The sequence below is a fragment of the Nymphalis io genome, chromosome 16 (genome assembly GCF_905147045.1).
Source record: "Nymphalis io chromosome 16, ilAglIoxx1.1, whole genome shotgun sequence".
NCBI lineage: Eukaryota > Metazoa > Arthropoda > Insecta > Lepidoptera > Nymphalidae > Nymphalis > Nymphalis io.
The window spans coordinates 6,743,132-6,757,315 of record NC_065903.1 but is presented as its reverse complement, the minus strand read 5'-3'; the positions used below and the strand labels follow the sequence as shown (position 1 = coordinate 6,757,315).

General features: G+C 34.4%; 1 protein-coding gene across 1 annotated transcript; it reads right to left on the bottom strand.

Annotated features, from left to right (window-relative positions):
• Nucleotides 1-1,329: 1,329 nt before the first annotated feature.
• LOC126774571 (ommochrome-binding protein-like) lies at nucleotides 1,330-2,212 on the bottom strand. The gene has a single exon (XM_050496144.1). The coding sequence runs from the start codon at nucleotides 2,200-2,202 to the stop codon at nucleotides 1,453-1,455; it is 750 nt and encodes a 249-aa protein (XP_050352101.1). The 5' UTR covers nucleotides 2,203-2,212; the 3' UTR covers nucleotides 1,330-1,452.
• Nucleotides 2,213-14,184: the final 11,972 nt, after the last annotated feature.

Here is a 14,184-nt window from a genome sequence, read left to right as displayed (position 1 = left end):
ATATAAAAGATGGTGGTGAGTGGTGGTGGTGATATTGCAAGAAATATTAACTAACCCTTAAGCCAGTGCGCCACTAATATTGGGAACTAAGATGTTATGGCCCTTGTGCCTTTAAACTACAGGCCCAAGGGCCACTGGCTCACTCGTCCTTAAAACCGGAACACAACAACCTAAAACCAACTAAGTAAAGTCTGATGAGTGGATGGTGTCTACCCAGACGACCTTGAACAAAGCCCAAGCCTGCCACCAGATTAATTTGTTTCTTCTATGTTTGTGTATCAATTTATAGTTTTTGTGAATAAAATAATAGTTTATTTTATATAAAAACAAACTCTAGGGTCTACCTCGAATCTCTTATTTATAGTCTGTTGACGCTTGTCAGGCGTCCTTACGCACCAAGGAACGTGGCACTTCATCGCGATGTCGTCGACTAACTGTTCTGAATGCTAAAAAGCTTTCAGCAATGCTGTATTGTATGATTTACATGATGAATATTTTAATTTTATTCATTTCATTATTATTATAACATTTTTCTACATTGTAAATTTCAATATATAAAAAATACAAAAAGAATTTATTTTTAATGTAGATTAAAAATTTTGTTTTGAATAAATCAACATTATTACAAAATTAAATCTACGTATTTCAGTTGTTTTAGTAATAAAATAATCAATTATAATGTGCTAATACTATTTCTCCTAATGACATTTAAAAGTTTACATATTACTTTTTAGAACATCTCATTTTTATTTATATACGAAACATCTTCAAAAATGGCTAACGGTTATGGAACTAAATATTTTATGTTTTGACATAAAAATTCTATTTATAAATACAAGTATTAATAGATATTTGAATTTATAAATAGTACCCAGATTGTTTTTACATATGTAATTATGAATCTCCAATAACCCTGATCGCAAGGGTCACAAGATTTATCTCTATTCGGTAAATTTTATTTTTGATGATATACAAGTGTATTATACTTTATTTTAGTAAAAATATAATATTTGCCTGAACAACGCCAGATTTTGTGACAAAGATATTTTTAAGGCCGACTAAAAAAAGACTAATGTAGAAAATCCGTTCAACTATTCAATAGATAAAAAACCCTTTGTATTCTGTTAGCCATTTTATATAGAAAATATAATTTGTTTAATATTTTAATAATTAATTAGTATTAATACGCATACATAGTTTGTATAATTATTGTTTTAAACGTTGCTTATTATTATGGTCACAATGAACATGACATCTTATATATTCGTATGATACTGTGTAGTAGACTATTATCAAAGGTGATTATTCATCACCTACACATTAGTTCTATGTTTCTAAAATAAAAAACAGAGTAACGAAAACCCTAAAAAAAATAAAAAACATTGTCCTTAAAAAGAAAAAAGAAAAAAAGGTTAATATTTTTCTATTTTTATATGTTTTCACTACAAGGCATTAATTACATGGAATTAATTTTATCACGGACCTTTGGTCACTGTACACTATATTATTATTTTTATCGAATGCAAGTCCATAACCATCAGTTAATGACAAAATTTTAATTAGTTGTAAGTTCTTCTGATCTATTACATAAATTCCATTCTTGGCTATCAAATAGGGTTTCCCTTCCGTATCTGTTGTGACTCCGCGAATGTTTCTAATACTATCACTAAACATTGTCGGTGATTTAGCTTTCTTAGATAGAAAGAAAATACCATTTGGATTTGCCAGTATTGCGTTATCGTCGCTATCTACCGCAAAATGATAAATTCCGTATTCTTCAACGTTATAAACAATTGTTTTTTTGTTATTTTTTAGCACATATAGATCAAGATTAGTTGTTTCTACAAAGTATAAGTAATCTTTGAAATGCATATCGAATACATCGACTCCGTTTACAATGGCTGGTCTGACAATTTCCTGGGTTGTATAGTTATACTGATATATTCCATCGCTACCACCAAGGTATACTGTTCCAGTATTCTGATCAACAGCACTCGCGAATCCGTTACGTATATTAGGCACAATCTTGACCAATCCTGAATTTAAATCTACAACAACAGACTGAAAACTTTGGTCGGAAAACTCATCAGCATTTATACAAAAAAATAATTTATTCTTGTTCCTGTCTATAGAAAATTTGTATGGAATATTAACATCAGCTAAAATAATATGTTTTCTATAAGGTTTCCCTTTCAACAGCATAATTTTTGTTTTATCGTTTTCAGACATGAAGATTTTTGTGATTGTAAAAAAAATTGGAAAAAAATATGCTTTTTATAATTATTATGACATGACGTTTACAAGTGGCTATGGACTTCAGTTTAAAAATTATTTAATGTGATTATATGTCAAATTCATTCCGATAATTTGCTGTTGTCACAACAAACATCGATGTTGTGTAAGTTTGAAGGTTGCGACACATTCGTCAATGTAGAACTTTTCATTATAAAATTGTAATTATGATGTCCTCCTGACTGATATTTAGGAAAGTTTAGCAGATAACTGTTATATAACTTTTTTTTTCTTAGTTCAACATCAGAAATTAATCTTTATTTATTTCTAATGTATCTACGCTCGAAATTGTAAGGACAAAAAACTATTTATTAGCAAAAACAGCCTGTCCTAACAATCAATGTACGTATTTGCAGTAGGTGACTACTTTCTAGAAAATATATATTAAATTTTCGACTGCAATATTCCGATATATGCCGAAAGATATTTCAATCTTTTCCATTTCCATTAACAAACAATCTAGCAGTTTATTAAACAATGACGTTTTGAAACGTTCTGAAATTGTTCGGTCGACTGAATAATTTACTTCGTTCGAAAATTTAAAAACACGGTTAGACTAACATTTAATATACACAGTTAACTCCATATGAATATTATTACAAATTCGCAATGTAAAATATTTTAACTATCGTTACATAAAAAGTCACTGGATACTACATATTAAGCTATTTATAACACAAAGTGAAGCTTGTGTATCAATTTTTGTAGCTTTATTTTTAAAAAAATCTATAAAAATCCTCCTGCCCATCGCCATCCTCCTGCCCATCCTTGATTACGCTGACACCTGCTATCTTGACCTAAGAAAGGAGCAATTAAATAAGTTCGAGCGTATTCAAAATCTCTTTATTCGGCTTACATTCGGACTCCGCAAATTTGACCACATTTCTGAACTTCGCAAAAAACTCGAGTGGCTGCCAATCCGTCTTCGTAGGTATACTCATATTCTTTCTCTTCTTTACTGTATACTTTTTCATCCAAATTCTCCTTACTATCTTAAACACCGTTTTGAATTAAAATAATCTAATTCTTAAAATTCCTTCTCACTCTTCTGCTTTTTATACCAATTTTTTCTCTGTTCAAGCAGTTCGCCTATGGAATTCTTTACCACTCCACTTAAGACGATCTCAAAGTATTAACACATTCAAAATCCGACTCAAGGCGTATTATTTATCCATAATTATCAGGGAGTGTTGTTTTGTTAAATGCCGCACTTTGTTGCTATTTATTATTATAATTTTTTTTTTTTATATATTACATATGTATGTATTATTTATTTATATGTATATTTATGTACTATGTATGTTTAGCTATAGTTCTATTTATTTATTTAAAAAATAAAAATTAGTGATTAGTACACCTCCTTACCGCTTTATTTATTTATTTCATTTTCTTCACCAAAAGGTTGTCTGGAACAGATCGCTCTTTTAGCGATAAGACCGCCTTTTGTACAAATAAGCTTTCGTTTTTTGTGTTTGTGTTTAAAATGGTTCTGTAACTCTTTTTGGTGTACAATAAAGCATATTCTATTCTAATCTATTCTAAAAAAGAATGTCAGCTTCCTATGAAACATTTAAATAGAAAATAATTATCTGCATAATTTTGGATAAATAATGTCATACACACAACGTGGTTTGTTATTTATTTATATTAAATTACATATGATTCAAGCGTTTTTACCACTGATCTGTCTCGGCTTTCACCTACACTTAAATAAATGTTCAATTCCTAAACGAAATTTCTTATGAATTGTGTTTTAAAAGTGAGAAAGAGTGAGACTTTCTTGGATGAACTCTTAAAGTTTGTGACCGAGAATAAATTAATGAATACAAATGTAGATTAAAAATACGAGTCAGAGTGCTTTATGATTTCTGTTTAAAAGAAAAAGTATAGATATAAAATTCGGAATCACCTTAAAAATTGTTTAATACATACGACTTTTTTTTTATAGAATAGGAAGGTGGACGAGCATATGGGCAACCTGATGGTAAGTGGTCACCAAACGCCCTTAGACATTGGCATTCTAAGAAATGTCAACCATCGCTTATAGCCAATGCGCCACCAACCTTGGGAACTAAGATTTTATGTCCCTTGTGCCTGTAATTACACTGACTCACTCACCCTTCAAACCGGAACACAACAATATTAAGTATTGCTGTTTTGCGGTAGAATATCTGATGAGTGGGTGGTACCTACCCAGACGAGCTTGCACAAAGCCCTACCACCAGTATTGTTTTACTGGGGTATTTTTACAGTATAATATTAGTTAGTTTGGTTAAAAAATTATTTTACAAGGTAACGAAGCTTACAAAGAAAAAAAAAACAAAAATGCTTAAAAATTTAATATTACAACAAATACATAAGTAAACTCAAAGATCACACAACAAATCCTCCATCAATTTATAAGATCCATAAATCGCATGAAATTTATAACTCTGTCGTATACCATTTTTTTCGCATCAATACCCCACATGAAATCCACGTGACTGAACGTCGACTGTGACACTTTAAATTTTCCCATCGGTTTTCCTAATTCTTTAAATAATCTGTCCACATCAGCAACAACAGCCAGTGGATCTCCTTCTGAATAATGTAGGAAGACGGGAGCAGTAACTTTGGATAAGTCGTAACTGGGTGGCATTGGGGTGCCATATTTTCGCAAATTTTGCAGAATACCAAAATCGTATCTACGAAATTCTTTATCCGTAATACTTTGCCCAAAGTGGGCCATTTGTTTCACTGAACATCCAGCTGGTGTGTGTCCTAATATGATTGGTAATGTTGACTGTAAATATTAAAATATGTAAACTTTATTCAAATAGACTCTTAAAAGCACTATTAGATCTTCAATTTACAAGCTAAACTTTAATGTCACCATAGGTTCATAAAACAGTACCAAGAAGAACCAACAAGAATACATAATATTACAGTACAGTACAGTACAGTAACAGCCTGTAAATGTCCCACTACTGGGCTAAGGCCTCTTCTCAGTTTTGAGGAGAAGGTTTGGAGCCTTCTCGAAATTCAACTAATACTTTGCATCAACAACATAATATTTTGTTGAGTAATATAAATGTAATAATATAACACTGATAACGATCATTGATGTAATATAGAGATAAACAATTTAATTAACACAACAATTTTGTTTAGTGTTTATTTATCTATCTATCCACTTCGTGAAAATGTTAACAACTTTATTTTAATAATTAATTGAGAATTGCCAATGTCATCATTTCACTAAATCACAATACTTAAATTATATAAAGGGTAAAACAGTAATGTAAATACCGAGGTCCGTTTGCCTCCGAGATTATCAATTCGGCTTTTTTAATATAATTAATAGGTGGACGAGCAACGGGTATGGGATGTCAACCTGATGGTATTAACTAATTCTTACATCGCCAATGCGCTTCCAACTTTGGCTACTGAGTTGTTATGTCCCTCGTGCCTGTAATGGCTGGCTTCCTGACTCTTCAAGCCGATTTACAACAATAATAAGTATTGCTGTTTTGTAGTAGAATATCTGATGAGTAAGCCCTACCACCAAGTAAATTAGATTTTAATTAAAATTTCAGCTATAAGGTTGAAATAACGGTGGTAAAGTAGATGATTATTCAATTAATAGGTTTTATTTAATATGATTGCTGGTTGTAAGCCGCAATGATGCTGCAATTATACCTACCTAAAATAAAATTATAAAAATGTAATTATAATGATGAAGAAAAGTTTGCACCAACATAGGAATTGTTATTGAATTTTAAATATTAACAATAATTGTATATATTGTCCTTATTTTTTTTTATTTGAATATTACTGCTGACTGCACTTCTGTAAATGTAAACTAAATTACTTTTGCGTTTATTTAGATTAATAAAAGAAAACATACCGCATTGTGTTGATTCTCATTCCATCCAGCTATCAAAAATATCAAACCACTACAAAAAGGCTGAGTTTTCGCTCCATCGACACAAAGAAGACGGCCTATTAATGTGTAAATCTCATGATGTGACAAAATTTCTCCGATGCCTAATAACGAAGCTAATGCCTAAAAAATAAAGTTAACATGCATGTTAACATTTGTTTCAAATAGGATCGAGCGAATAGACAAAATAATAATAATAATAATGGTAAAAAAATACCGTCAAGTCTCTTCCGTGTGGTGCTATCACCGAAAATATATGGTCCTTGACATGTTCCATATATGCCACAGGTGCCATTGCATGCATTGATATAATTTTCTTATTATACTCTGGTCTAAGTGATCCCATTACAAAGAATACAGTTGTTCCCTGAGAGAAACCAATATAATGTAATGCAGTTCTTCCTGTATATTGTAGAGCATAGTCAATCATTGCCGGCAAATCCTTTTCTCCGATTTCATCCCAAGAGAATTCCCAAAAAGCGCCGGGAACATCTGGGTTTAGTCTTGTATGTTTGCGTGAAAAGGAATTTCCGCGAGAGTTACCCATCCAGACGTCATAACCTTCTTCAGCTAAAATGTAGGCTGAAAGAATGTCCGAAGATTTTTTATGATAGAAAAAATATTATTATTATTACATAGCAGTTTTTTTAGAAATTATAATGTAAAACTTTGTATGGAGGCATATCACAGATACAATACAAGCAATTTTCAAAAGCTACGTAGAAAATATTAACCAATCATTATTCAATGACTTCTTTCTTTACACTTTAAGAGGTTGTTATGAAATAATATAATAAATAATAATATTTTTCAGTAATAATAAAAAATTACCTATTCCTGATCCAGGTCCCATAATCACGTGATCAGAAGAAGACGTCGGCCAACCATGCATAAGAAAAACAACCGGTCTATCTCGGGAAATGTTGTACGAATCTCGTCCATGAGGAATTCGCTGCATTCCCAAAATATAGCCATCTTCAGTTGTGACAAAGTGCTCTTCAAATGGATAGTTATATTTTTTTACTAAATCTGGCTAAAATAATAAATTTAAATTCCTTTTTTATTGCTGTAAAATACTTAACAAAAAAACATTAATAACTTTATTAGTACAACGCAAATAAAAAAAAACTTGCATGTTAACTAACCAAATCGAGGGTTGCATCTTCTAAAATATTATCTGAGATGCGACCTCCGAATGCATTGGTTCTGACCAAGTCCTCGATATAGTCAGCATGCGGTGAGGGACCACCGGCTACGAGCACGATCACACTCAAAAACACTACAATTACTGACATATTGTTGTACTAATTACTCCCTATTAAATCAAAGTTTTATAGTAACATTTATCTTTGATCTACATATATAATAAAAAAATAATCGACTGTGCCTGTATGTACTGTACTTTTGAAGAAATATAATACAATAGTAGTTTTCAATTTATTGTATTGCACAAGTGTGTAGGCACGCACAAATGCAATCTCTATTCAATCATTCTCACAATTCGATGGAAAGGGAAATCCTACACGACCGTAAAAGTTCCAGACCATCGGCTTTAAAATGAGGATTTGGAATATGCAGTCTTAAATGGTAGATACTAGACCAATGCAATCAATGTTTCTATTAATAACATATATATCTAGTCTGAACCAACATATTTTATTTTTAATTCCGTAAATTTAAGGATTACCAGAACGTAATAATTACAGTGTACCTCGATATTCGACATACAGCAGTACTTGTACTTTGTTTGTACTTGTATTGTTGTGTTCCGGTTTGAAGGGTGAGTAAACCAGTATAATTACATTACAGTTAACATTTCTTACAAATCATTATACGTATTCTTTGTAATGGGATCATTGGTGACCACTTACCATCAGGTGGCCCATATGCTCGTCGGCCAACCTTTACTATAAAAAAAATACACTTAAACAGAGTTGCGGCCGTATCGACACTTAATGATAAAGATTCGTATCAGACAATTAATCAATGGACGTCCTACGCGCATTGTTTACACAATATTCTATATTTTTCATATCGCAAAGACCTTCAAATCCCTTATACAAAGTTTAGATCTAATTATTATAGTTAAGTTAACGCTCGCTCTTAAATAAAGTGTCGAAACTGACGATTTAACATTAACTTATGAACAAACGCTATCCTAGGTCCTACCTGAATCTATAAATAATTTAATTTATTTTCCCCAAACAAAAAATATAATAATCCAATTACCCAAATCGCTTAAAAACACTCCAGAGATTATGCTATATAATTCGCCATCCAGATAAATAATATCCGCTAGCACTTTCAAGTGTGAACTGTGTTCGATAACAAACCTCTCTTTATTTTATACTGGTTTAATAAAAGAGTTAAATTTCCTGAATGTTTGTAAAAATTAAATAAATAAAATAAAAATAGCATTCCTTAAATAGATTTATTCTATTAAAGTCAATTAAGCCTACGTGCGAAACTAAGCTTTAACTCTTTACTGATAGTAATCATTTTGGCGTGTATACAAATCGAACTACCTTGTAATTTTAGTTGAAGACTTAAAGGAGAAGTGTATGTAGTGTATTTGTGTATGTACCCTAAAACATACAATACACAATCTATGAGCATATATGACATTGTTGTTTATGCATATTTGGAGGTCAATAATGATGTCAACATAACACCAACTTCATCTCCTGCATAATCACAAATTGAATACATAATTAGGTTTTCATTTATTTCAATTAAATATTATTTACCTATAAAACAAATAGACCAGTATTAGCAGCTAATTAAATAAACACTTCTTGATCGATATCGTAAGTTATTTATTTATTTATTGAAGGTTTGCTAGCGGATGTTATATAAAAAAAATATCTTAAAAAATTATGTACTAAAACTAAAAACATTTTATGTACACCCATTTGAAAGCAAACACTGCATGCATAGTGTTCTTGCGCCGATTACAATTTTTTAAAAGTATTAAAGTGCTTGACTAATAAGTAACAATAACAGAAGGATTAAAAATAAAAAAGTTAATATTAATAATAATTTAATTTTATGTATCACATTTTAATCTAACGGAAATAAGAAATATGATGACTATCTTCAGAATATTAGATATTATCAGGAACAGTATTCTACTTCTGAATCAGAGACATCTGTTTAAGATTATGAACGCAGGTGGTCCGAAACTACGTTAACAATCTCAATATCGCTATAATATTACGTATATTTAAAATATAGACACTTTGTAATAAGAATTTTGTCGTTTTTTAAATGTTTAATGATTTTTCACAGTATCCTTATTTGTTTTGTCTCATTTCCGGATAAAACTAGCTTTAGCAGAAGAGTATTACACGTATAGACAATTACAACAAATAATGAGCACATAGTATAAGACAGATTGTGAAGCCATTTCTTCGAACGTTGAAAGTCCAGGACTATTAACTTTATACAACTGCTTAAAACTAAGAATCCTGAGAGATGAAGCGGTCTTGTGAGAATGTTGAGTATGTCGTTGGTTAAAACACTATGAAAGTGCCGTTGGCTACCAAAAAGCAATAGTCTTAGAAATTTAACTGCAGTGTGTCTCCGAGCTCATTTCGATCACTTACGTTTTGTCTATAAGAAATCTTTGCACCGGTATAAGGATATTATAATTACGTTATTATATATATATGCAAAATATTTTTTTATTCATATTTCTATTTCAAACAGCCTGTGGACGTTCGTTTCATTCCCAAGTGTGTGTTATCATCTAAGAAGTTAGTTTTCCAATAACCAAATCATTCAAAAACCAGTCAAAAAAACAGTATCAAATCATTCAAAAATACAGTAGAGTTTATAATAATAATAATAATATCCTGGGACATTGTTGACACACGGCCATCTGATCCCAAATTAAGCTTGTACAGAGCTTGTACAACCAGACACCAGACAACTGATATACTACATATACTATTTTTCTTTTGTAAATACATACTTATATAGATAATCTTATATTGGGTCCAGTCGCTAATTCATTAATAATAAGGACGAAATAGATTAATAATATTTATGATTTTGCGCACACGACCCGAAAGAGATATTATATGAACTTACTTTAAATTTTTACATTGAATGTGGAATGTAATAGCATTGCTTAGACCTTTTCAAATAATTCCTGCCACAGGAATAAACCATTAAGGGGCCCCCATACTTACTAGATCCCTTGCCGTTCACATTAACCCTCTAAATTCGATTGCTTAGTTGCAGGTACAGATTAATTGCAGCGCCTCTGATGCCGTGGTGACATTTCTGTGGTGGTCATATTGCACACTATCGAAAGCCTTAGATAAGTCACAGAATATTCCTAACTCAACCTGTGACTCCATCTAGACCTCCAAATATTTTTGATGAGCTCGACACCAGCATCGGTAATCGAGCGATCCCTAGTAAAACCAGACTGTTTAATGTGCAACAACATTTTAGCTTAATTTGATTTGCAAATTTGATTTAATATGTGTTTTTTTTAAATATATTTAGGCCATAGAGAAGAGTCAGTCCATAATTGTTGGGAATTTAACTGATTTAAAAATCGAAATAATCTTACTTTTATATTTCATTTGGTTAAGAAAAACGCCGCTTAGGATATAATTATCATATACATTTTTTAGGACTAAAGTGAAATATCAATTAAAAAGAAATAATTAATCACAAAGTTACCAATTAACGGACATTTTATCAAGGCGCGAACGGAAAAATTCAATCTAGGTAATAATGCGATAAAAATCATATCGATATCTTAAACTGAGAGATAACAACTAGCGGTCGTAAAGGAATAGCAAAACCAAAAAATAAAGACTTGACAGTTACGACGAGTATGCTACCAGAGCGTAGACAGAGAAACAAATAGACCAAAGGGCCGTGAAACCGCGATTGAGACAGAGATAGTTTGTCAATGTGTGCGTATAATGTGGTCATAGTAACTGCATTTCCTGTTTTGGGAGATAAATAATTTTCAGGATTTAATTAAAACAAAATAAGTTTATTAAATTTTACTTTTTGATATTTATTATACTTTTTTTTAATTAAAATATTATTTGTTTTTCCAACTACACCCAAAAACTGTTGCATTGTTTGTTTTTGTTTCTGTTATCAATAGTACTTCAGCATCTTTATATGGTACTGGATTAGCATTCTCCTCAGAAGTTGAAATCTAAAACACTTAATTAAATTGTTAATAAAGAATGGTTACCACATATATTTCTATGTTAACCTCTTGACTCGGAATGTAATAATATTACAAATTCAAGAAGAATGTTAAATAATATTGTCGTTAGGAAATTGTAAAAAGAAGAACGAATAAATTAAAATAACATATTTACATATAACGAAGCACTTTAGGTTATTATTGGACTCCATATTTATCTGTTTACACTGTCGACGAGTCAATGTTTTTTATCGAAAATTGGGACATTTTTTTAGCAGACGCTGGCAGCACTGACATGATAAATAGTTATAGGTTATGAATGATAAAAACTGGATAATCCTATTATCTTCAGGATTTTAATGCAATATAAGATTCCGTAATGCTATGGCATAAATAAAAATCAGTGAAAAATTATATTTATGGACAAAATAGTCGTACTTACGCGTAAAAATACCCACTGCTCCTCGCGCAGGGGCAGGTAAGGCGCGAGTCTCCGCAGCAACAGACGCTCGAACAGCTTGGCGATGTGCGAGAGTAGCGTGATAGGCCGATAGCTTGCCGGGAAGCGACGATCCTTCCCGGGTTTAGGGAGGACGATGACCTTCCCTATCTTCCACGCCTCGGGGAAGTGTCCGGTCCGGAGTATCCCGTTGAATGCACTCGTGAACGCTACGAGGCAGTTGTTGGGTAGCTGCATCAGCGCGGCGTTGGTAATTCCGTCGGGGCCTGGCGCCTTCCTCTTCGGTAGTCGGAAGACGGCCTTCCGCAACTCGGACAGAGAGATGAAATCGTCTCCCTGGAGCGGCGGGATTGGGGCCGACAGGAATACCTCCACTTGTTTCTGGATCGCCGCGTGATGATGGATGACATCGGTTTTAGTTAAGTCCGGTGGGTTGGGGGTGAATTGGCCCTCCAAATGTTCCGCCAGGATCTCTGCTCTGTCGCTGGCGGAATATCTTTTGTTACCCGCTCGATCTAGGAGCGGATAGACAGGCGAGTCTTGTCCAGTGAGTTGTTTGCAGAGGTGGTACAGCGTCGTGTCATGCTCGGATGCTTGATCGATGGTGGCCTCCCAGTAGTCATCCTCGAGAGCCACGAGTGCACGCGACACTTCCTCTGCAATCTTGTTGAGGTCACTCTTCACCCTCGGGCAGCGCGTTCGCGCCCAGAGTCGGCGAAGATCCCGTTTCTTCCTCAGTTTCGCTCGGAGCGAGCTTGGCAGGTGGCCCTGCCGACTTCTTGGCGTGCTTCCTTGAGAGGTGGCTGCTTCTTTGGCTTTCTGGATCGCCTCAGAAATTTTAGAAGCAGCTCCTTCTACATCTTCAGTCGTCGCGATCGGGACCGTGAGCTCAAACTCCGAGAGCTCTGAGGAGTAGCGCCCCCAGTCAACCCGCAAACGTGGGGAACGGGGCACTATAAAGTCACGCTGGAGGGCGATTGTGACCACTATTGGCAGGTGTTGTGTGTTGAGGTCGTAATTTACCTCAACATCAATAGGTGCGTCTAGTCCGTGATGCAGCACGATGTCCAGTACGTCCGGCTGGTACGTAGGGTTAGTCGGTATGTGGGTCGGCGCTCCTGGATCCAACACACCGTAACCCTGTCGTTCGCTATCCTCGAGCAGGTGCCTACCCGCGCGTGATGACGCGCGAGCCCTAAGCGTGGTGCTTCGCGTTCAGATCAACCACGATCAGTGTAGGCAGCGGCGAGTCGATAAGCGTTTGGACATCAGTGCTGCAAAAAGTCTTTCCGGGTGGTTCGTAGGCGGCATACAGCAGAAGCTCCGTCTCACCAGCATGCACACGCACCCCCTGCGTACGTAGACTCACAAACGGTGCATGTGCAAGTTCTTTGTGTATGATGTCCCTCCTCACCAGGGCTGCAGTTCCTCTGAATGGGTAGCCCCGGGGAGAGACTTCATCTCGCCGATACACGAAGAAGTTCGGGATTCGGAGCTCAATTTCGGCCGAGAGCTTCGTCTCGCCCAGGAGGATTACATGTATATCCTGCGACTGGGCGAGTAGGGTCAGCTCCCGGACATAGCCTCGAATTCCGCCTGGGTTCCAATATAAAATTCTCAGCTGGAATTAAGTTTCACAAGCGCGGCGATTCCAGCTGAGATGGCAGGAATAATGTCCTGGCCTTGTGTATAAGCGACCAGGATCGCTGTCAGTGCCTCCATGAAGACCCGGACGATGATGGTAGTTTCCGGGCCTTATATATATAATAAATATAAATAAATATGTAATAAAACAAATACGAAATATAGACAATTTGACAGCCTTGCTGGTCTAGTGGCTACATGTAGAGCCGCAGACCCGGAGGTCTGGGTTCAAATCCCAGGTCCGGCCGATAAAAAGTTATTGAATTTTTCTGTCGAAAATTCGCAGTTGCAGCCCGGTGTCTGGGAGTTGGAAGTATTACACACTCCGGGCTCCGGTATTTACACTCAAGAGGCACATAAAGCCGTTGGTCCTGCGCCTGAACTTGTTCCGGTCGTGTCGGATTGCCGTTAGGAAATAGAGAATGCATCTGTGTTTGCGCACACACTTGTGCACTATAATATCTCCTGCGCAGTTAGCTAATCTCTCTTGAGATTGGCCGCCGTGGCCGAAAACGGTCTGGAGGACATTATTATTATTATTATTATCATTTTTAACTACATAACATATTTTAGTTTTCGTTATTTTTTTTATTTTTTACGGGTTTTGATATCATGTTAATAAGCAAAACAATAAATAAGCTTGTTAAACATATTTATTAATATTTTATGGTCACACAGTTTTAT